The sequence below is a fragment of the Mustela lutreola genome, chromosome 7 (assembly GCF_030435805.1).
Source record: "Mustela lutreola isolate mMusLut2 chromosome 7, mMusLut2.pri, whole genome shotgun sequence".
Lineage (NCBI taxonomy): Eukaryota > Metazoa > Chordata > Mammalia > Carnivora > Mustelidae > Mustela > Mustela lutreola.
In genome coordinates this window covers 142,323,307-142,347,783 of record NC_081296.1, presented here as the reverse complement: position 1 = coordinate 142,347,783, position 24,477 = coordinate 142,323,307, and the positions used below count along the sequence as shown (strand labels likewise).

Here is a 24,477-nt window from a genome sequence, read left to right as displayed (position 1 = left end):
CTGAGCAACCAGACAGAACATACAGAGTGCATAAGCCCTGAAATAGGTTTTTCTGGTACATTCTAGAATCAGCAGGAAGATCGGTGAGGCTAGAGTGGGATGAGGGGTGGACAGAATAGTAGAAAATGGTCAAGAGCCAGTTATTTAGGACTTTGCAAGCCATGTTAAGAACTTTTGAGTTTTATTTTCAGTAGGGAAGCTATAGGAGGGGTTTTGAGAAGTAACATTTTAAAAGAATCTCTTGCCACTTGTTCGATAGACTTAGAGGGGACTTGAGCAGATTTTGGTGCGGAGAGGAATGAAGAGCTTGGTTTTGGACAGGTTAAATCTCAGATGCCTGGGAAGACATCTTAGTAAATGCCAAACAGGCAGTTGGATATCCAAGTGTGGAGCTCAGGAGATATGCAAGGTAGTAATATAAATTTGGGCACTTGAAGCCATAAACCAGGATAGGATGACCAAGGGGATTGAGTATAGAGATGAGAATCTGCCCAGGGAGGAGCCAGCAAAGGAGACAGGAACAGTTGAAGAGGAAGAAGGCAAACCAGGGAGGAGTCTAGAACTGGAGTAAAATCGGGTAGCTGCTAGCCACATGTGGCTGTACTAATTAAAATTTAAAATTCAGTTCCTCAGTCACATTAGCCACATCTCAAGGGCTCATTTCATGCAGCTAGTAGCTACTGATTTGGACAATACAGATATAAAACAGTTCCATCATCACTAAAGCTCTATTGGACAGCAGTGATCCAGAAACCAACTGAAGAAAATATCTCAAGGACAAGGGGTGAGTCTTGACCATTGGGTGATGTGTAAGTGACCAGTGACCTCTTGACAACAGGAAAGTTTTGGTAGAGTGGGAGGCAAAACCCTGATATAATAATCTGGTTCAGAATAATCTGGAAGGGAGGAACTGGAGCCAAAAATACACCTTGTTCCTGAACTTGGCCTCTGGCAGGCAGCCGCCTACAGTCTACTCTGTATCGCCTACAGTCTACTCTGTATGATCATGTCCACACTTGACACCGCCCCTGGAGTGGAGGGCCTGATAGGCCCCTCATGGGGCTCCCAGTGCTGCTTGCCCAGATCATCTCAAGCTGCCATAGGAACAGCTCAGTTGGTTAAGTGTCTGACTCTTGATTTCAGCTCAAGTCATGATCTCAGGCGAGATCAGGCCCATCAGGCTCAGTGTGGAGTCTGCTTGAGATTCTCTCTCCCTCTCCGTTGCCCCCCACTTTTAAAAAATAAAATTAAAAAACTGGTGGCATCTTTAAAACTAGAAAAGTAATATAGTGACTAAAGCTCCAAGAATTACATGTTTCTCCAATTTAATTATCTATTCTCTATCCTGGCACATTCAAAAACAATAAAATATCTGGCATATTTCCATGAAAAACACACAACAGGTTTTACTTCATTTCAGATGTGGTTGCAAATAAGGTGACTTATTAAGCAACTAGGGGGAAGAATTAAGCAACTAGGGGATATTAACTTTTTATTTCTGGAAGCAGATACTCAATTATGAATTCTGGGATGCTTGTCCTTTCCCTAAAATCCCTGAAGCACTTCCTATATTTCCATGTATCTAATCCTGTACTCACTGCTTACTGTACTGATGTAAATATGAAATCAATAACTTGATACAGGTTTCCTCTCCATCAGCTTAACCTCCTCCTCAACCTAATCACTGGATTAATTTCACCTTTCCCTCTACAAAGAATGCTTGGATCTATTAGAAATTTTTAAAAAGATTTTATTTATTTATTTGACACAGAGGGAGAGTGAGCACAAGCAGGGGTAGTGACAGGTAGAGGGAGAGGGAGAAGCAGGCTCCCCGAAAAGCGGGGAGCCTGATGTGTGACTTAATCCCAGTACCCTGGGATCATGACCTGAGCCGAAGGCAGGCGCTTAACTGGCTGAGCCACCCAGGTGCCCTGCTTTGAACTATCAAATAGCCACAGACAAAACAGGAATAACTCACAACTTGGGTAATTAATTCCTAAATAATCAAAAACATTAATCCTGCAATCTGAAATTTAGTAATTACATTTGGAAGTACTGAATTACTCCCACTCTATTTTAATACTTCTACTACCAAGGCAATCTGCTCTTGAAAGATAGAGATAGATCAAGCACTTTCTAAATCACCAAATACTAAAATCTGAAATATAAAAGATAAAGTCAGGGCGCCTGTGTGGCTCAATGGGTTAAAGCCTCTGGCTTCGGCTCAGGTCATGATCCCAGGGTCCTGGGATCGAGCCTAGCTCATCGAACTCTCTGCTCGGCAGGGAGCCTGCTTCCTCCTCTCTCTCTGCCTGCCTCTCCGCCTACTTGTAATCTCTGTCAAATAAAATAAATAAATTCTTAAAAAAAAAAAAAAAAATCAGGGGCACCTGGGTGGCTCAGTGGGCTAAAGCCTCTGCCTTCCGCTCAGGTCATGATCCCAGCGTCCTGGGATCGAGCCCCGCATCGGGCTCTCTGCTCAGCAAGGAGCCTGCTTCCCCCTCTCTCTCTGCTTGCCTCTCTGCCTACTGTGATCTCTGTCAAATAAATAAATAAAATCTTTAAAAAAAAAAAAAAATCAAAAGCCTCTGCCTTGGGCTCAGGTCATGATCCCAGGGTTCTGGGATCGAGCCCAGCATCAGGATCTCTGCTCAGCAGGGAGCCTGCTTCCCCACGGCCGCCCTCCACCCCTCCAGCCTACCTCTGCCTACTTGTGATCTCTGTCAAATAAATAAATAAATAATAAAAGATAAAGTCTACTTTAATGAATAAGAATTACTACTTTATAAGACAAGTGATAGACTCACAAACCTTGCATTATATCAACCATTTATGAAATTTTAAAAATTGAAATAATTTTCTTAAATCAATCATTTTCAAACTACCACTGCCTCATAACTAATCAAATCAAATCAGAAACTGCTCAGTGATTCTCCTCAAATTATCCTTTCTTCTGCAAAGCAGTATAACGAGGTGATAGGGCCGGGGGATCTGAAGCCAGACATCCTGAGTTCAAATCCTGGCTTTTCCACGTCCTTGCTGTGTGACCACAGGCAAGTTATTAATTCCTGTGCTTCCTCTTCTGCAAAATGGCACTAGTACCAGTGCGTACCTGCCTCATAGCCTGTTGTGAAGAAAGATGGAAATCACTCAGAAAACAATGATGGCACTATGCATACTACTAGTTAAGTACTCAAAAGATGCCAAGTGATTTGGTTATCTGACCCTCACAGAAACGGGTATTTCAAGCTGCTAACTACTGTGGACAGTCCGAGCATTGTATCAAAAACTGTAGCATTTCAGTCACCAGACCTCTGGAAGAAGTAAAGGGAAAGTGAGATCGGTTACCTGGAGAAGGTTACCTGGAGATTACCTGCTGCTTTTGAGTTACAGAGGTACCTGCTCTTTCAAGTAAAGCTTGCTGTGGAATGTTCAGCCTTCCATTCTAGCCAAGTCAGACTTGAACGCTGAGGTTGTTAGAACACTTTTAGGTTGTCAGTAGCTCAGACGAGAAAAAACTTTCAATAATGCCATTTCCATCCTTTGGCAGGGCCCAGCAGACAGCACCGTGAAACATGTCATTTGTGAAAAGCACTGCAGGTCGGTGGTTAGGATAAAGGCATCATACCTCTCGCTCTGCTGCTTCCCAGGTGTGCGACCTGAACAAGCAAGTTACTTTACTTCGCTACCTCAGTGGCTTTATCTGTAAAATCTGGATAACTGTTTTCTTAGGGTTGTTGAGAGGATTAAATGAGTTAATTCTGTCAACCTCTTAGAACAGAGCCCAAAAGAAAAAGCACCAAAAAAGATTATGATTATTTAAATCTATCAGTGTAAAACACTGCCTTGGTACTAATGACACAACTACATAAAAATACATCTTGATCCCGCCCAGAAAAAAAAAAAAAAAAGGAAAAAAAATCCTAAAATCTGATATTTCCATGTTTTAGTTCTTTGTATTGGTACCAGACATGAGGTAGTAAGTACAAATGCAAAGGAAGAAGCACACAGATCACATCTTCATGCAAATCACCTGTTGCCTGAAGACCTGAAGACTGGACCTTAGGCCAGAAAGAAAATCAGAAGGATGACAACTGGTAGTATTTTAGAAGGGTGTCACACATCTGACAGGGACCAGACTAAATATTTCCACTGAACACCTTGTTTCCATCCTCTATGTGTTAAGATTTCTCAACTTTCAAACATTTAGTTTCTTCCCAAGTAATCTTTTAAAAACTAGTAGCATTAATAACGCTGATAATGCTGACAGCATTACCAAAAGGAAGCACAAATTTTACTTATCAAGACAGCCATCACCTCAGTAATTTTATACCAATTTCTCACAAACTGGTAGCAAGCAAGCAGAAATAGTTGGCTTAGTTACAACACGCTGAATTGGTGTTTTAGTTTGAAGAATTCTAAAGCAAGCCAAGTTAATTGTATAAAATTTAAACTTTATGACCATGTTTGGACCTCTTTACATTAAGCACAATGGAAATGTTCATACTCATTTTTTTCCCCAAAGGAAAAATTTATGAATCATCACTATGTTGCACAGTAGAATAAAAATGGGAGTTCAGGTACTTATTCAAGTTTCTAAAGAATGCAAATAACAGACACGATTTTACTTCCAAAATCTGAAGTCATCAACATGATTTTGTAGTACTGTATCTCAGGCTTCAACTTAAAAATTCATTATTATTCAGATAAAGATAGCCCCCTAGTCACACTTTTTAGAAAGCCTCTGCCCCACCACAACTTCCTGAGATCTGTGAAGAAACTGCAGTCTTGTGACCAGGCTCCATACGGTAGTGGCAGTTTTGTAACTGTAAGGAAAAAATGGTGACCGATTCTACGTATCAATCAGTTGTAGTCTGCTGATCTGATTAGAAGCCTTGACAAATGCCTGGTGGCGATTGCAAATGACTGCCAAGCATATGGGGATAATGCAGTAGCCCACCGTTTTGGGGTCAGCTCTTGTACAAGAATAAAGGAACAAAAACATCTGTAAATAAGGTATCAGAAAAATAACTGTCCAAAACCAAAAAGGCAGGGAGAGTAACCGAGCTTTCAAGGAGTGTGTCCATGTGGTTCCTTCAAGGGGCTCTTCTGGGTGCTGCTGAATGTGTTCCAAGGCCAGCCTGTTGTAAGTCTCATTGATTTCAAAAACATAGTAAAACGCTCCTGCACTTGCTAACAAATACAATCCCACTCCAATCCATCCCATCCTCTGACGGAAGTTCATCATTCTCCATGCTCTGTGCCTTCAAATTAAAAAAAAAAAAAGAAAAAAAAAGTTAGGGTCTAGTAATGCTGTCATCGCAACGACTCCCCATTAGTGCATTTAAGGTTTGAAATTATTAAATTCACATTTCCTAAGAAATGTAAACAATGCACAGCTTGTTGCTTTATGTAATAGTTAAGAGAAAGTAAAGTTTCAGCATATACTGAAAGTGCTTTTTATGTAAGCCCCACAGAATTAATCAATCTCTGTATCCGGCTTAAATAGGTCCAGCACACCTTCCCTTGAGAAACTGGAATTAAACTGGTTTTCTAAGGAACACTTCACCATTATGGTCCAAATAGTTTCTGCCTTCACAGTACTGTTTTGGACGTGAACACTAGATTCTACAAGTCAAACCGATGTCGGAGCCCCCACGTTAAGACAGTAACTCTTAAACACTTACAGTGGTCCCGAAAATCTTCCTGTTCCCACGGCAAGCGTTAAAGAGTCACTCAGTTCTGAATATTCGGGTGGTTTTGGCATTTCAGAGAAAGCCACCATAAGAGAAATCCCCGGGGTCACCGGCTGGGAGAAATGGGAGCGCCGCCAGCCTGGAGCACAAGCTAATTGTGATTAAGCACAGCGTGACAGCGGCCAGTCACGCGGCGGCCCGGCCCCTGTCGCTGCGGCCGGAGTCCCAGCCGGTGTCACCCGGGCCGGGCCGGGAGGCTCCCCAGCACCCCCACCCCGGGCCTCCCCGGCAGCCGGCCCCGCCCCCCGCCGCGCTGCAGCGCCGGGCGACCCCGACCAGGGCTGCGCGGGCGGCGCCGGGCCCGGGCCTCTCCGCCTCGCGGCGCCGGGAGCCCAGAGCGGGGCAGCGGCCACCGGCCGAGCCTGCAGAGACCGGCAGCTCCCGGATCTCACCTTCCTGTCCCGTTTGGCCCGCCCGCCCGCCGTCCCGGATGCAGCCACGGTCGGGACTTCCGGCTTGGGCCGGAAGCGCGCGCCCTCCGCCCCGTCGCGACGCCGGGCCGCCTCCCAGCGCGCGCCCGGGCTCCGCTCTGGCGGGGACGGGGACGGGGGCTGGGGTTGCGGCCGCGCGGGCCCCGGCGCTTCCCTTCACGTGGGCGGCGGTCCGGGCATCTTCGGGGCCGCTCGGCCCGGCCACCGGTGCCTCGCGGCGGTCAGTGGCGCGGCTGCGACGGCGCGGGCCGCCATCCCCCGGTGGCGCCGAGTGCTGGAGAGGCCGGCCTCCCGCGGCGCCGGCGACGGTCCGGGGCGCGGACACTGCAGAGCGGCGAGGGGCGCGCGAGACCGCGGAGAGGGTGAGACGCGGCTTGTCGCAGTGGGGCGGGCCGGGAGGTCGTCCTCCGGTGCGGGGCCGGCGTCACTGACCTCTGCCGCTAACGCAGCTGCTTTGTGCTCGCAGGCCTCGGGTCGGGACGTTGCCGGCGCTCCGCGGGGGTGCCGCGGGGAAACGCCGTGCCTCGCGGCGGCGTCCGTACCCCGGCCGGACTCGAATGTCAATCCGTTGTTCGGGGCACCATGACGCTGAGGCTCTTGGAAGACTGGTGCCGGGGGATGGATGTGGACCCTCGGAGAGCGGTGTTGGTTGCCGGCATCCCCCCGACCTGCACGGTGGCAGAGATCGAGGAGGCTCTGCGGGCCGGTTTGGCGCCCTTGGGCGAGTGCAGACTGCTCGGGAGAATGTTCCGGCGGGATGAGAACAGGAATGTGGCCTTGGTGGGACTGACTGAGGAGACGTCTCATGCTGTGGTCCCTAAGGAGATACCTGGAAAGGGGGGTGTCTGGAGAGTGATCTTTAAGCCCCCAGGCCTGGATAATGAATTGTTAAGCAGATTAAATGAATTCTTAGAGGGAGAGGGCACAAGGCTGGGGGAGCTGACCAGAGCCCGTGCATATGGAAACGACCCTTCTGACCTAGGCCAGAACATGATCCCAGAGGTGCAGGCCCCTATGTTGGCCCGGGCCTTAGAGGAGGCTCTTCAGCCTGTTCTGCAGTACCTGAAATACAAAAAGCTGAGAGTGTTCTCGGGCAGTAACCCTCCAGAGCCAGGAGAAGAAGAATTCGAATCCTGGCTGTTTCATACTACTGAGATGATGAAGACATGGCGGGTGTCTGATATAGAGAAAAGGCGGCGATTGCTAGAGAGCCTTAGAGGCCCAGCATTTGATGTTATTCGCGTCCTCAAGACAGACAATCCCTTCATTACCGTCACTGAATGCCTGCAGGCTCTTGAGCAGGTATTTGGGGTGATTGATAATCCTAGGGAATTGCAGATCAAGTATCTGACCACTTACCAGAAGGATGAAGAGAAATTGTCTGCTTACGTGCTAAGGTTGGAGCCTTTATTACAGAAGCTGGTGGAGAGAGGAGTAATTGAGAAGGATGTTGTGAATCAGGCCCGCCTAGACCAAATCTTAGCTGGAGCCGTGTGCAGAACCCTTCGCAGGAAGCTGGCCCTGCCGCAGGGTGGCCCAGCCCCTGGCTTACTGCAGCTGCTGGAGCTGATAAAGGAGGAAGAGGCAGCTGAGGAGGAGGAGGCCCTTCTCCAAGAAGGGCATTTGTCCTGAGTCTTAGGCAACCGGGAAGGGAGAGCTGGCAGCAAGCAGAGCATGAAGGTAGAACAGTGCGTGTCCTCATGATAGACGTTGATCAGTTCCTTCCTTGTGCGGCCAAGGAGCTCATTCTGTACAGTTCTCTGTCTAAATCCTTTGTCATTTCTGGGCCTGTTTCGTGTCTCCCAAAGGTGTCCTAGACTAGGAAGAATGTAGTTCTGCACTAGTATTTATGAATATAGATTTACTCCTGTGAATTTATCATACAAAATTGTACAGAGGGCCCTTCGCTATGTATGCATGTGCTCTCAGAGATGTTAGCTTATGTAGTGTGCAAGGGTAGCGTGTCTGGTGTGATGATGTATCAGAGGTAGTTTTTAGGTGTGTATTGCCCTAAGTTATTTTCCGTCTGAATCACAATTCTGTTGATTCTGTACAGTCCAAATCAGGCAGGATCAAATGCTGAGGTTGATAAGTTTGCAGCTGTCACCTCTAACCCTGGATTTCTGATACATGTCATCAGAACATCTGGTTCTGAATGTCATTTTAATAGGTGTTATAAAATGATGTATGTGAACTTATAAAATAAAGGAATGCTGATACAATGACCTTTTTAAGATGTTTTATTTATATCAAGATTCCAAGAGAGATTTCATTTGAACAAAGAATTCCAAAAGCATAAATCTGGAAAACACTGAGGTTACACAATCTTAGTCCCTTGGCTATTTTCCTCTTAGGGCCCAGTGGGTAGAGAGTAGTTTTTTTCTTTTTCTGTTTTCTTTTCTTTTCTCCTTCCCTTCCCTTCCCTCCCTTCCTTCCTTCCTTCCTTCCTTCCTTCCTTCCTTCCTTCCTTCCTTCCTGATTTATTTATTTTTGAGAGAGAGCAAGAGTGAGCAGGGGAGAGAGAGAGAAGAGAATCTCAAGCAGTCAGCTCACTGAGCACAGAGCCCAATGTGGGGCTCAGTCCAACAACCCTGAGATCATGACCTGAGCCAAAACCAAGAGTCAAATGCTCAACTGACTGAGCCATCTAGGTGTCCCTGGGGAGTAGTTTTCTCAGTGAGGTTGCTAGAGGGATCTTCGACTGATGTACGAGGGAAGGAAACAAGATCAAACACAAATTAGGGCAAAGAGTATTCCAAATGGATCAGCGTGTCAAATTTGGAGAGTGAAAGGGAAGAAATAAAGGTACTATGCTTCTCCGTGATAGACTGGACTAAATTAAAGTTTCCTCATGTGCTTTCTTGTTGAATTCTCTTAAAAATCCTCCAATATAGGAAAATCCAGTTTCTCACTTGTGGAAATGGGCACAGAGAAGTTTAAAAATACTTGCTCAAGGGGGTACCTGGGTGACTCAGTCTGTTAAGCATCTGCCTGCAGCTCACATCATGTTCCCAACACCCTGGGAACAAGTCTCACACTGGGCTCCTTGCTCTGCAGGGAGCCTGATTCACCCTCTGCCCAAAGCTCCCCTTGCTTGTGTGCACTCTCTCTCTGACAAATAAATAATAACTTAAGAAAATACTTGCCCAGGGCAAAACAACTAGTAAGTGGCGGGTCCAGAATTCTGTCCTCTGCCCTCCTGCAAGGCCTATATGCTTTCCATTGCCAAGAAAGAGAAGCAGTCATAAGAGTATGAGGACCCAACAGCCTTACAAGGGAAACATGGCAGGTGTTAACCACATTTCATATATGTCTCATATGCATTAGTGTAGAATGTGTTGTTCTGAATCATTACTGCCAGCTAGACATGAGAAGTGGGGAGTATGAGAACCTGTAAGACCTAGGGGCATCCAGGAGGGCAGGCCTGGGTTAGTGACTTGGTCCCTAAAAAAATCGTGTGAAGAAAGTTTGAAAATTGCTGAAAAGCAGAAAAAAGTCTTCCTCATTGATAAAAACACCCCGAAGGACCAAATTTACAACTGTAGACTGTACAGTTAAATTCAGGTTAAAATGCATGCATGGAGGTCTCTCCAGAGTTCATAATAACAGCTGACATCCAACACTTGCCGGGGGCACTGCTGAACACATTTAGCCAAACAATACTGAGAGCTAAGGTAACTTGCCCGGGTTTTCCCAGCTAAGAAGTGGCAGGGTCAGGATTTATACTCCGGGCATGTATTTCCAGAGTCCTTGTCTATGCCGCCAGGTTAAATTCTCACAGAAACCTGTAAGACATACTGTCATTTCCCTGTTTTACAGATGAGAAGCTTCAGGCTCAGAGAGATTCAGTGCCGGGGCAAGGGCACATAGTCTGATTCCAGAGAGCTCTTCTTGAGGTGTTCTGACACCATCTGGTCAACACTATAGAACTGTCCAAGATGGCAGTTATGTTTATGAAATCATATGCAGTAGTATGTTCTTTAATAGCCTGTGTTCCGGGAGGGAGACAAACCATAAGAGACTCTTAATCTCACAAAACAAACTGAGGGTTTCCAGGAGAAGGTGGGTAGGGAGAGGGTGGTTGGGTTATGGACATTGGGGAGGGTATGTGCTATGATGAGTGCTGTGAAATGTCTAAGCCTGGCAATTCATAGACCTGTACTTCTGGGGCTAATAATGCATTTTATGTTTATTTAAAATTTTTAAAAATTATTTTAAAAAGCTCACATTTCAAAAACGTGAACAACAAAACATGATAATGCTAACTGGTTGTGTCGGGATGATGGGATTGTAAAGATATTTTCATTTTCTTTTGCTTCCTAAAAGTGTGTTCTTTTCTTTTTAAGTAAGCCCTAAGCCCAACATGAGGCTTGAGCTCATGACCCCAGGATCAAGAGTCGCCTGCCCTGCTGACTGAGCCAGGCAGGTGCCCGTAAAAGTGTTTTTTAAATGAAAAATACACAAAGGAAGTGCTCAAAAACCAAAAGGAGGTGAAATGTCAAAGGGAAAACAGGAACCAGCGTGAAAGAGCTCCCGCTGGTAAAAGCTGCAATTTGAACAGAGCAAACAGCATAGCGTTGGGTTATAACCCAAAGTATAAAATAAATATCCACGAGTTCATGCTGATATAAACACATGAGTGAATAAGTAAATATGGGAGAGGATTCAGGTTTTGCTTATGCAAGAATTTCAAATCATTTATGCGGATGCTTCCCCCTCAAGAGGTAGAGTTTATTCCCTTCTCCTGCTGAAGTGTGGGCTGAATTTAGGAATGGAGTAATGAAAGGGAGAAAAAGTAACTTTTCGGTGGAGAAACCTGGCAAGTACTAGTTTGGCTAGTTAACATCAAGGTTAACATCAAAGAATGCATAGCCCGGTCTAATGAGAGGAACACAAGATAGGGCCACCTGCGTGGCTTAGTCAGTTAAACATCTGCCTTCGGCTCCGGTCATGATCTCAGGATTCTGGGATGGAGCCCTGTGTCAGGTTCCCTTCTCAGCGAGAAGCCTGCCTCTCCCTCTTCTGCTCTCCCTGCTTGTGCTCTCACTCTGTCAAATAAATAATCTAAAAAAAAAAAAAAAAACCACACACACAAAAAACCATATAAATGCAAATTGAAAGATATTCTACAAAATACCTGACCAACACTCCTCAAAGCTGTCAAGATCATGAAAAATAAGGAAACACCGAGAAACTATGGCAGACCAGAGGAGACTAAAGAATCATGGTAGCTAAGGGACGCCTGGGTGGCTCAGTTGGTTGGACAACTGCCTTTGGCTCGGTCATGATCCTGGAGTCCCGGGATCGAGTCCCACATCGGGCTCCCAGCTCCGCTGGGAGTCTGCTTCTCTCTCTGACCTTCTCCTCGCTCATGATCTCTCTCACTGTCTCTCTCTCAAATAAATAAATAAAAAATCTTTAAAAAAAAAAAAAAAAGAATCATGGTAGCTAAACGGTATGTGGTAGTGGGGGAGGGCTTCTGGAATAGATAATGGACTTCAGTGGAAAAGTGAAATCCGAAAGTAGTCTGGAGTTTTCGTTAATAGTAATATAGCAATGTTGGTTCCTTGAAGGCAACAAATGTACCATGGTAACCTAAGATGTTAATGATAAGGGGAAACTAGGTGACTACTAGAGTGGGAACTCTGTACTATCTTTCTAACTTTTCGGCAAGTCTATACTATTCTAACATAAAGTGTTTATCAAGGGGCACCGGGCTGGCTCAGTTGGAAGACTATGTGACTCTTGATCTCTAGATAAATAATAAAATGTTAATTGAAATACGTATACAGATGCTTACATATATACATATATACATGCACAAGCAAATACAAATGACCTGGCATGCCATTCAGTGAAAAGAAGTCATTAGGGAGTGAATAACTAACTGGAAGGCTCACAGTTCCTAAAAGTGTTTCTTCATCTAAGCACCACCAGGTGGCAGTAAGCACTCAGGCTATCAGTGGACAGGCCCGAACAGAAAGGGATTATTTCTTACATAAGTGGTCACACGTGCCCCCCTCAAAGACTGGAGAATTTCTCAAGCGTCTGTGTGGAAAAATATTTAAGTACCCAATCTGGGAAGTGACTTCCTCTCTAGTCCATGACATTTCTAGAATCTTCTAATTAGCCTGAGAGGTCTGGCCTAGGCAAATGGACCAATGTGTCTATGTAACCGAAAACATCCTTAATGATTCCATTTCACTTCCGCCTGAACATTTCATTAAATTGGAAACCAGATGACTTTAGAATTCAACTTCTGAAAGCGTCTTTTTTTAGGCAGAATGACACGTGGGTCGAAAGTACTCTAGCTTCAGAGGGTTTCCTTACACTCTCCTGCCTCTGCTACAAGCAAGCCTAACTCTGCTCTTAGAGATGTTAATTTTCTTAGGTAAAAGCTGGATTCAGTGCAAATAATTCAGTGTAGAGTAGGGTTGTAAGGCTTTCAGTCATCATCCTGAGAGATGGGTTAAGAGTCAGAAAGCTGGGTCTGAAATGCTAGATGAGGCAGGCAAGACTCAGAAGTGAGTGACTTGCTCAAAACCACACAGCTAGGGGAGCCTGGGTGGCTCAGTGGGTTAACTTTGGCTCAGGTCGTGATCTCAGGGTCCTGGGATTCATTTCCATGTCCAGAAAGTCTGCTTCTCTCTCTCCCTCTCACGCTACCTCTCTCCCACTCATGTTCCCCACCCCCACAAATAAATAAATAAATAAATGCATTTAAAATAAACACACACACACACACACACACACACACAGCTAACTTAAATCCAAACCTAAGGTTGCTTCTGGCTTCACTATGATTTGCAAGTAAAGGCATTATATTCCTCTTGGATTTCCGTTTACTTACCTACAAAATCTATGGTCTTCTTTAGCTCTAAAACTGTGACTCGAAAGGTCTTCTAGTTGTCTGTGTTTGAATATCCTTAATTTAAAAACTGACTTAAATTCTTTTTTTTTTTTTTTAAAGATTTTATTTATTTATTTGACAGAGACAGATCACAATTAGGCAGAGAGGCAGGCAGAGAGAGAGAGGAGGAAGCAGGCTCCCTGCTGAGCAGAGAGCCTGACTCGGGACTCAATCCCAGGACCCTGAGATCATGACCCGAGCCCAAGGCAGCGGCTTAACCCACTGAGCCACCCAGGCGCCCAAACTGACTTAAATTCTTAACATGCCTTAATATATGTCACTTAACCTGTGTTCCCAAATTTTATCAGAATATCTTTTTTTTTTTAAGATTTTATTTATTAATTTGACAGAGAGAAATCACAAGTAGACGGAGAGGCAGCCAGAGAGAGAGAGAGATAGGGAAGCAGGCTCCCTGCTGAGCAGAGAGCCCAATGCGGGACTCGATCTCAGGACCCTGAGATCATGACCCGAGCCGAAGGCAGTGGCTTAACCCACTGAGCCACCCAGGCGCCCTCAGAATATCTTTTGATGAGTGTGCTTTCTAGCTCCCCAGCTAGAGTCTATGTTCCCCTTGATATCAAGGTATATTATATCACTTGTAAGTCCAACATGGTATTTCACACTTGGAAGGTAATATTTTGTAACTAATTAGTAATGCTCTGATATGCCTTATTTTTTTATTAAAGATTTTATTTATTTGAGATAGAATGAGAGATCACGAGTTGGGGGGGAGGGGCAGAGAAAGAGGGACAAGCAGGCTCCCTACTGAGCAGGGAGCCCAACTCGGGACTCGATCACAGGACCCAAGATCATGACCTGAGCTGAAGGTAGCCACTTAACTGACTGAGCCATCCAGGAGCCCTTCTGATGTGCCTTATGTATAATAATAATCATGGTGCCTGGGTGGTCAGTCAGTTTAGCATTCGACTCTTGGTTTTGGCTCAGGTCATGATCTCATGGTTGTGGGATCAAGTGTGTCCAGCTCCGTGCTGGATGTGGAGCATGCTTGAGATTCTCTCTCTCCTTCTCTCTCTGCCCCTCCCCACACACACCCTCTCTCTCAAAAAGAATCAAATATAATCAAAATAATTATAATCATAATATAATAAAAACAATCATAATCATAATCATAATGAAAGCTATCATTTGTTACCCTCTTCCTGTGTGCCAGGCATGGAGCTAAATGCTTCCCCTACGTTACCTCATTGAATTCTGACCACAATCTTCATGGGTACTTTACTAGCCCCAATTTCAAATGAGCACACAGACCTTTGGCTAGGTAAGGTGGTTTGTCCAGAATCACACAGCGAAAAGCTGCCCAGATCTGTCTGGTTCCAGAGCCAGGACCCTAACCACTGAGCCAGACCTCGTCCACGAGCATCTTGGCTCTGAACCCAGCTGGCACCATCTCAGGTGTGGAACATCAATGTAAGGACTGGAGCCAGTTTCTGACCGTGGAGCCTGAAGCCCGCCCTGCCTGATGCTTGCCTCCAAAGAGAATTAAGAGTAAGGATGATACAAACCAGCGAAAGCCAGGGAAGAGACGGCACCGGGAGCCACGATTCAGCTCCTCAGTCCCCTTCCTCCTTTGTATCTAAAGCCAGATGGCTCGCCCGCTCTACAGAACCGGGAATTTCGGGGGAAAGCCAGCTGTTCCATAGCCCCTGCAGGAAGGGGGGACGGTAAGTTTTGATTCGTTTAAGATGCTTCTGTCGCCTTTGCCAAACTGCTCATTTTAGGCAGGGACAAATGATGCAATTCTATCCTGTGAAATACGAGCAGCTCTTCTTAAATCCTTATTCATGTGAGCAAGGCTCCAGTGCCAGAGCCTCTCCATTCACACGTCCGCTTTGCCGTTTCCTAACTCTGTGGCTTTTAACCCTCGGTGGTGGGAGACGGGGGGCTTCCGTTTCTTCAGATGAAAATGAGAATAAGAATGGCACTGGCTCACAGGGTCGTAGTGAAGACCAAATGAATTATTCGTGCAAAGTGCCAGCACCCACCTGCTCCGTAAGCAGCTATATGCCCAGAAGTCACGCCCTAAGCCCAGTTGTCTCCGAGTTCCTGTGGATCACAAGTCCGGGAGGTGCTGGCCCCGTCACCTACGGCAGCAGAGGTGTTGACCGGGACTGTGGCCGTCTCCTGGGAGACCTTCCAAGCTCAGCCCCCCGGGCTGGGGAGCTCGCCACGGGGCCCGCTCAGGACCCAGCAGCTGATTTCTACAGGAAGCAAGCCGTCCAGAAGGGAGTGAGAGAAGACCCCGAGATAGAAGCCACAGTCTCTTTATGATCTTGTCTCAAAAGGGACGCCCCATCTCTTCCGTAGTATTCTAGTCATTAGAAACGAGCTCCCAGTCCCAGCCTGCACTCCAGGGCAGGAGGTGACACGAGGCTGTGAATTCCAGCAGGTGCCTACGGCAGCCATTGTCACCTTCCTTTACAGACACAGAAAACAAGTTTATATATATATTTTTTGAAGATTTATTTATTTTTTATCTTTTATATCTATAAAGATTTTATTTATTTATTTGTCAAAGAGAGAGAAAGAGAGAGCACAAGCCACGGAGCGGCAGGCAGAGGGAGAAGCAGGCTCCCTGCCGAGCAAGGAGCCCGATGTAGAACTCCATCCCAGGACCTTGAGATCATAACCTGAGCCAAAGGCAGACACTCAACTGATTGAACCACCCAGGTGCCCCTAAGATTTATTTATTTTTATTTTAAGAGAGAGAGAGAATGAGGGGTGTAGGAGAGAAGCAGGGGTGAGTGCCGGGGGGGCCAGGGGTGGGGTGAGGCAGAGGGAGAAGCAGACTCCCCACCCAGCAGGGAGCCCGAGGCAGGACTTGATTCCAGGCTCCCAAGATAAGGACCTGAGCCAAAGGCAGACACTTTGGAGCCACCCCAAGCGCCCAATACTTTGGTTACTTCTACTTTATATGTTACCTTTAAATGTAAAATTCTTCTATGAGATCCAGGCTAAAAGAAAAAAAAAAAATCCTCCATTACATTCCTCGTCCCTAACTTAATTGAGTCACGTATCAGAGTAATAAACATGAGATTCTTCCCTGTCCATTTTACAGGCTGCCACGGGCCCTCTCGGGTTTTATAACCAGCATATGCTCGGCCTTTTTGGAGTACAGCCCTAATTGCTTCCGCAAACTAACTCTGCTCCAAGCAGTAAAGGCCCAGCTGCTTTTCAGTTTCCAGCTCCCTTCTGATCTTGCCTCCCTCCTTTTGAGTGGTCTTTTAGCAGAAGCAGTAACCCCCAGGGCCCCCGACACTCCCATCCCCTCCGGAGTGGGGAGATTTCCCTTATACCGACCAGCTTCTGGCTTTTCAGACGCTGTGCCTTCAAGATGCTACAAAAGCTTTTAACATATGCATTCTTTTTATCTAATGTATCCCACTTCGAGAAAGGTCTCCTAAGAAACTAAGAAGGGATGTCCACAAGGAATGGGCTAAGTTTTCCGTTGTAATCCTTTTGATCATTGTGAAAAAAGAGAAATGACATCAGGGCCCAGGAGCACGCAGCAGGCTGAGGAGATGACACCATGCCCAAAGGGTCATCTACTCTGTAGCCGTTAAAACAGAATCGTGTTGGACAGAACCCCACGCAATCGCTGTTTCTGTAGGTCAAAACTGGTTGAATTTTAGTAATTTCCTATGGTTCCGCCTAATGGAATGATGTTTGCTGGTATACAAATACAAAACAGAGTTATCTTTGGGTGGCAGAATTATGGGCAATTTTATCCCTTAAAAAAAAAAAAAGTTCCTGCTTTTCTCCAGTGAATACTTTCTATGGGTGCAAAGTTTACAGAGTCTTAAAAAAAATTGTAAGAGATAAATTCCAAGAGGCAAACACTATTCACTTATTTTTTTTTTTAGTTAGTAATTTATAATGCATTAGGCAAAGCAGGGGTGAGGCAGCTTCTCTGCAGGGAACAGACAGGCCACTGCTAGCCAGCTGGAGGGGACTCCGCTTACTCCAGGAGGAGGGCCTAGCTTGGGACACTCAGAAGACGAGTTCCATCTCGAAGTGACTGGTCGCCATTTGAGTCTAACTGAGACCAGCACAAGTAAAGAAACGTGCACGTCTGGGGTGCTGGACTGGTTCAGTTGGAAGAGCAACTGACTCTTGATTTTGGAGTTGTGAGTTCGAGCCCCAAGTCAGGCAGAGAGAACACTTAAAATACATTTAAAACAAACAGTTTTAAGAAATGTGCACATTCCTCAGAACGTCTGAATTAGACACTTGCTCCTTTCTCCAGGGGCAGTCTGTCTTCTTCCGGCACTGGCCCGGGTCTTCTTGTGGATTCTCTCCCCCAGGCTCTGCCCTGGTTTAGGGTGCTGACAGATCCATGGCCAAGACCCAAATGAACCAGCAAGTCCCATTTGCACGAGGTGAGCATGCGACGGGATTTGTTATGGCTCTTGGGATATTTATTCCAGTTTTGTTGTTGCTGTTGTTCAATTTTTAGTTTGTTTTTTAGTTTTCTAGTCTTCCTTACCAAGTTATCGTTTCCTCCAAAAAGATCCATCCTTTGGCGGAGGCAAGTGGACCAGCCGTTCCGAGCCCGCACTGCGTCTCATGACCTATATGTCCCATCCATGGGTAGCCCTGTGCCCAAATTTCCTTTTTCTCTTTTCTTCCCTCTTTCATGTTGACGGATTTTTTTTTCAAATGGGACTGGTGTGGTGGGTTCTCAAGCGTGTGATGTCAATTCTCATCGTAGAGCGGGGGCATGAAACAGCGGACTAAGTTCTGTGTTCGTGGCTGGGGCTGGGGCTGGCGATGGGATGGCAGCCAGCTTTCTGGCTGGGGGACCCCCAGATGTCAGGAGCTGGAGGTCTCCTCTCCCAGGCGGTTCCGTTCCTCCAGGGAACAATCCTTTATCTACTTACGTTCCAGAAGCCCTGTAGGAAACAGAGCCCCGGGGCCTCCCTGTTTGGAAGGCAGACCCTCGTCACTCTCCTGGTTTTCAGTCAACTCCACACTGTGTCTGGTGAGTCAGGAGCATCTGTGGCTCAAATTAAACCCGTCCACAGAAGAACAGCCCATCTCCAGCCCGGGTGAGCAGCAGAGGGTGAAATGGGGGCCCCAGGCGTCTTCTTGCTCCTTCCATCTGACTTATTCCTTAGATCAGGCAAACTCTGAGTAGCTTCCTGTGCCCCGATAGTGAATTACCACAAACCTGGGGACTTAAAACAACAGAAATGTATTCTCCTGCAAACCTGGAGACACGGGTCCCAAATCAAAGTGTCAACAGGCTCTTGGGAAAAATCCACTGTTTGGCTCCTTGGCTTACGTCTTGACTTGTGGTCACATCGGTCCAATCTTTAAGGCCACCATCGTCAAATCTCTCTCTGGCCCTCTCTTCCCGTGGCCTTCTCCTCCATGTCTGTGTCCAACCCCCTCCCCTTCCTTTTATAAGGAGGCCTGTCACCGCATGTGGGGCCCACCTGCATAAGCCGGGATAGTCTCCCCACCACAAGATCCTTGGCTTTCTCACATCTGCAAACATCCTTTCCCGGGTAGCATTCACAGGTGCAGGGATAACACCTCTGGGGGCCATCATTCCACTGGTATGCCCTCCGTTTCCGGTCCTCTGTCCCAACCTTGCATGCTTCTGTCCCTACTGCCTTTCATACCTTTTAGAAGGTCCATGCAGGGTGAAGATTTGCTTTCAGTTGGCCCCCCCTCTGCAGCATGTAGCTTCCTCTGCTCCCCCGGGTCCTCAGGCAGAGTCAGACACTGTACGTTTGGTTCTAGGCCATTGCCATAAAGCGAGCCCCGCAATAAATCGAGCCAAGTGAAATGTTTGTTTCCCAGTGCATGTAAGTTACGTTTACACAATACGGAAGTCTATGAAGTGTGCAGTAGCACGATGTCTAAAAAGAATTCATACTTTAAAAAGCCTCCATTGCTAAAAAGATGCTAACCACCATCTGAGTTTTCAGCAAGGCATAATCACTAATCACAATTGCCAAAAAAAAAAAAAAAAAAACCAAAACCAAACCAAAACAAAACAAAAAACCCATAATAATGAAAAAGTTTGAAATACTGCAAGAATTACCAAAATGCAAGAGAGACCTAAAGTGAGCCAATGTTGTTGGAAAAACGGCGCCCATAGATGCTTGACACTGGGTTGCCATAAACCTTCAATCTGTTAAAAAAAAAAAAAATAAGGGCGGGTCTGCCAAGTACAATGAAGCATAAGCACAATAAAGCAAGATCCGCCTGAACTTGTCCACGGTCCAAAAATGTGTTGATGCCTTGCGGTGGTCTGATTGCTGACATCCTGAGCCCCAAAGCTGACAGTGTTAGGAGCTGGGACTTTGGGGCAGTGATTGAGGTCATGAAGGCGAGGCCTCACGGATGGGATGAGTGCCCTTGTAGGAGGGGCCCCGGAGAGCTCCCTCGCCCCTTCTTCCCACGAGGACACTGCGATGCAGAAGAAAGCCCTGGCCCAGCCATGCCGGAATTCCGACGTTCGCCTTCCAGCCTGCGCCCGGGAGAAATAAAGGTCCACTATTCATAAGCACCCAGTCTGCGGTCTTTCGCTCCTCTGCCCAGGGGGGATTGTGGTACACTTCTCCGCAGGGGATGCACCCCGCCCCTCCTTGTTCTGGTAGACTTACACTTGTTTTAGTCCTTGACTGTCATTTTGGATGGGGTTCAAGTGGAAATAGATATAAACATGTGTGCTTAATATACAATGTTTAGCCAAATGTCTCTCCACTGGTTTTAAATATTTTTACAGATAGCTTTATTACTTCTTCCATTTGTTGCAATATTTATTTGCTTGTTTTCAACATAGAATCACACGAAGGGCAAGATGATGGAATGCTAGGAATCATACCTCTTAGCTAAATTTGATGGTCAAAATTTGAGTCAGCCGGGCACCTGGGTGGCTCAGTGGGTTAAGCCGCTGCCTTCGGCTCAGGTCATGATCTCGAGGTCCTGGGATCGAGTTCCGCATGGGGCTCTCTGCTCAGTGGGGAGCCTGCTTCCTCCTCTCTCTCTCTGCCTGCCTCTCTGCCTACTTGTGATCTCTCTCTGTCAAATAAATAAATAAAATCTTAAAAAAAAAAAATTCGAGTCAACCTTTATCATGCATGCATTTTTGTCTTTACATACTTTGTACCTCTTTTTCTTTTTTCAAAGATTTTATTTATTTATTTATTTATTTGAGGTTGGGGGGAGATGGGGAGTGGTTAGAGGGAGAAGCAGACTTCCTGCTGAGCAGAGAGCCCAATGCAGGACTCCATCCCAGGACCCTGGGATCATGACCTGAGCCATAGGCAGTTGCTTAACCAACTGAAGCCATTCAGGCACCCCACCTCGTATCTCTTTTAAAAGACCTATTTTTCTGGGGTGCTCCTGGCTCAGCTGAGAGTCTGCTTCTCCCTTTCCCTCTGTGTTCTCTCTCTCAAGTGAATAAATAAAATCTTTTAGAAAATTTAAAAATAAATAAAACAGCTGTGTTTTTTTAAAGATTTTATTTATTTGTTTGACAGAGAGATAAAGAGCCCAAGTAGGGGAGCAGCAGGCAGAGGGAGAGGGAGAAGCAGTCTCTCTGCCGAGCAGGGAGCCTGAGGCAGGGGTTCAATCCCAAGACCCTGGGATCATGATCTGAGCCAAAGGCAGCCGCTTAACCGACTGAGCCACCCAGGCGCCGCTAAAACAGCTATTTTCTTATAACACCAATATCACATCTGATAAAATTGTCAATAACTCGATCCTCTAATATCCAGTTCATTTTCAAATTTCCCTGATTATCTCAAAAATATCTCTCACAGAGTCTGCCTGGAATGCTCCCTTCCCCCACCCATGCTCCTCCCCCCATTCTCTCTCAAGTACATACATAAATAAATAAATAAATAAATAAATAAAATGTTTTAAAAAAATCTCCTAACAGTTGATCTGTGGGAATCAGATCCAAACAAGGACCACACACAGCCCTTGGTGTCTCTGGAGTCTTTTAGCTAAAGGGGCCCCTTCCCTTCCCTCATCTTGTTGAATCTCCAGTTTTGAGAGGACACATAAGAAATGTACTTATATTCCCTACATTGCTCCAAAATGGCTCTGAGAGAATCTAGTAGAGCGCACTATTCTTTGATAGAAGGACATGTGGGTGTGATTCGCGGGACATAAACTCCTGCCCTGGACATTTCTGTCCCCACAAAGTCCTTTTACTCACGTGCAGACTTCTTCAAGAGGCGTCTGTTTTCCACCCAAGGACCTTGAGTAGCCCTACCCAGGCAAACTTATTCTTGGATCAAATGCTATCCAAGAGAAGGCAGAGATGCAAAATACCAATTCCTCCCGAGGGAGCTCCGGGGGCCCAGGGGATGGGTTCCCTGCTGTGCTCCCTTATGTTCCCATACAAACTGCCTCTACGGAAGGAACATCCAAGGACCCTCCCCTTGAATGATGGTTTCAGAATATGACCGAAACGTGCATGGGGAAAGCAGGAGAGGGGGCTCCCAGACCTCCTCTTTATATTTGAGGGTCTGCGCTCTGTGTTAGTTTCCAGAGCCGATGTAACCAAGTGTCACGCGCTGGAGGCTGAAAACGACAGAGAAGCATTCTCTCACAATTCTGGAGGCTCAAGGGCAAGATCAAGGTGTCCCCAGGTCCGTGCCCTCCCGGAAGTCTCCAGGGAAGCATCTGTGTCACGCCTCTCTTCCAGTTTCTGGTGTTAGCAAGGTGTTCCAGCTCCTTGCTGTTCCTGAGCTTATCGACACACGGCTCCAATCTCTGCCTCTGCCGTCATGTGGCCTGTTCCCTAGTGTGTCTCAGTTTTCTCTTCCCTTTTTTTTAAAAGATTTTATTTATTTATTTGACAGACAGAGATCACAAGTAGGCAGAGAGGCAGGTAGAGAGAGAAGGGAAGAAGCAGGCTCCCTGCCAAGCAGAGAGCCCCATGCGGGGCTTGATCCCAGAACCCTGAGATCATGGCCCGAGCTGAAGGCAGAGGCTCCAACCCACCGAGCCACCCAGGTGCCCCGTGGGCCAACTTCTGATCTTGTTTCTCAGGCCGTTCTGTGAGATGCCCAGTAGCCTTTGGTAGATCCCTCTGCAGCTTCCGTTGGCCGGAATCCGCTTCCTGGCCTTGCAACTAAGAGTCTTGAATGAGATGCAGAACATGAGCTCCCTCTGGCCTTAAATGTAGTTTGGTGGCCCCTGGCCACGTATCTCTCCGCGCTCCCCACCCCCATCTACCTGCTCTGGGGCTGGGACTCTGAAAACCATACTCCAGAATCCTGGGCCCACTGACTTGCTGACAGACCCAACCCGTGGAGAGAAAGACTGGCAGGGAGGAAGTTAGAAGGGACATTTTTTGCTGCTGCCCCGTGCTCCTGTCTGTGCTGTCTTGGCAACAGCGGTCGGTGCCAGCGTCTGGATTCCCCCCCCCCCCCTGACCCTTCTCCATCCTCACAGTATTCCTGCGGTGGCTGGGCAGCGCCCCTTCTTCAGGCTTGTTTTTCCGATGGGACTGATGGGTGACAGGGTCATCTCCGATCACGATCCCAAGTTAGGGACCTTCAGCTTGTGACATTGCTGGGCGTTGCCCTTGTTGGGCCGTACCTGGTGAGAACCCGACTCTGTCGCACGTGCAGACAACAGAGGCATCTGTATCCCGAGTTTTCCCTCCAAAGCAGTGAAATTCCAGCACACCCCTGTGCTCTGAATGGCCCCTCGCATGCAGCCCTGCTCTCAATACCTACGCACAAAAGCCCCACTTTCTTTTCTTTCCTGGTAGACTCTGATGGGCCAATAAAACTAGACACTCAGTCATTCCCCGCTGAAAAACTGGTTTCCCTTGCCCGGAGGGCTGGAAGAATTCATTCTTCATCTCCCACTGGGAGGAGGAGGGACATATTTAGAAATATTGGCACTGGGACCTGTGCTGGAGGTGAGCGGGAGTCTTCCCTCTTCAATTGTATTGACTCTTTCCAAGGCAGGGATGAAAATGAAGACATTTTCAACAAAACTGACATTTCCATATTTAAAACGCTCATATGCTGCCTCAGCCTTAAACTAAAATAAAAACTGCAAACAAAACGTCATAAACGTTAAATGAGCAACATTAAATCAAAGTGATGGGTGGTGATTTGCTGGCACTGAATCACTGTGAATCACCCGTGTGGGGTTTGATGGGGAAAAGATGTCTTTTCAACTTGAGTTTTGGTTTGGATAATGGACCATTATTTGAATCACTGACATTATCACTGTTGATTTTTCTTCTGGTTTTGAGTAATGAACTCCATTTTAACCACCTAGTCATTATTTTAATGAGCCAACCCATTTAATCGTGTACCCTCAAAATATAATACAGAGAGAGGGGCTCCTGGCTGGCTTGCTCCCCAGATCCCGCAACTCTTGATTTCAGGGTTTTGAGTTCTAGCCCTGCATTGGGCCAAGAGCCTACTTAAAAACGAAAATCAGGGGTGCCTGGGTGGCTCAGTGGGTTAAAGCCTCTGCCTTCGGCTCAGGTCATGATCCCAGGGTCCTGGGATCGGAGCCTCGAGTTGGGTTCTCTGCTCAGCAGGGAGCCTGCTTCCTTTCCTCTCTCTCTTTCTTTCTCTGCCTGCCCCTCTGCCTACTTGTGATCTCTCTCTCACTGTCAAATAAATAAATAAAATCTTAAAAAAAAAATCAAACCAAACAAGCACAAAATATGATACAGAAAATATTTCATAGCATTCAATGAGATTTCTTCATGAACTTTACTGCTAGCACATTGGATAGGAAGGAGATTAGAGTTGCAAAATCCATCATTTCCTAGAACCATGCACTTTTCTTGCCATCTTTCTCTTTTTGAATTCTGGTGAGATGTTTGCCTTCAATGATACTGCATACTGATTCATCTGCTGTGAACATGACCTCAGTCTGAATGGAAAAGCAAGTTTTAAAATTGTGAGGTGCTCAGCGGGGAGTCTGCTTCCTCCTCTCTCTCTCTCTGCCTGCCTCTCTGCCTACTTGTGATCTCTGTCAAATAAATAAATACAATCTTTAAAAAAATTAAAAAAAATAAAATAAAATTGTGAGGTGAGGAGCCCCTATGGGGCTCAGTGGATTAAGCGTCTGTCTTTGACACAGGTCATGATCCCAGGCTCCTGGGACCCAGCCCCCAGATTTGAGCCGGGATCCCTGCTCAGGAGGGAATCTGCTTCTCTCTCTTCTTGTGCTCTCTCTCTGTCCGATAAATAAATAAAATTAAAATAAATAAAGCCGTAGGTGGCCCTTGGTTCTGGAATGGTCAACTGGATGACCCTAAATTGAAAACAGAACATTTGAAGCTTTTAGTAGAACTCATAGACCCCTGCCCTAGGAATATACCTACAGACTCCAATTTGAAAAGCTCCACCATGAGTTA

At 46.4% G+C, this 24,477-nt stretch overlaps 2 protein-coding genes across 3 annotated transcripts; one reads left to right on the top strand and one right to left on the bottom strand.

Moving 5' to 3' along the window:
• Positions 1–4,433: 4,433 nt before the first annotated feature.
• Positions 4,434–6,258, bottom strand: LYSET (lysosomal enzyme trafficking factor). Of its 2 annotated transcripts, none has more exons than XM_059182959.1 (2): positions 6,149–6,258; positions 4,434–5,264 (listed from the first exon to the last, which is right to left on the bottom strand). In XM_059182959.1, exon 2 carries the CDS (start codon positions 5,246–5,248, stop codon positions 4,853–4,855), a length of 396 nt encoding a protein of 131 aa, XP_059038942.1. In that variant the 5' UTR covers positions 5,249–5,264; positions 6,149–6,258; the 3' UTR covers positions 4,434–4,852. The 2 variants fall into 2 exon arrangements, with proteins under 2 accessions (XP_059038942.1, XP_059038941.1); XM_059182958.1 differs by lacking the exon at positions 6,149–6,258 and adding an exon at positions 5,688–6,012.
• A 297-nt stretch (positions 6,259–6,555) lies between these two features.
• Positions 6,556–8,203, top strand: MOAP1 (modulator of apoptosis 1). The gene has a single exon (XM_059182957.1). The coding sequence runs from the start codon at positions 6,770–6,772 to the stop codon at positions 7,817–7,819; it is 1,050 nt and encodes a 349-aa protein (XP_059038940.1). The 5' UTR covers positions 6,556–6,769; the 3' UTR covers positions 7,820–8,203.
• The last annotated feature ends 16,274 nt before the right edge of the window (positions 8,204–24,477 follow it).

Excerpts from the sequence above, each read along its gene's own strand:
- LYSET (XM_059182958.1), bottom strand. The coding sequence starts at position 5,785 with ATGGTGGCTTTCTCTGAAATGCCAAAACCACCCGAATATTCAGAACTG. Across the intron at positions 5,265-5,687 it reads GGAAGATTTTCGGGACCACT|GCACAGAGCATGGAGAATGA; the intron begins GTAAGTGTTTAA and ends TTTAATTTGAAG.
- MOAP1 (XM_059182957.1), top strand. The coding sequence starts at position 6,770 with ATGACGCTGAGGCTCTTGGAAGACTGGTGCCGGGGGATGGATGTGGAC.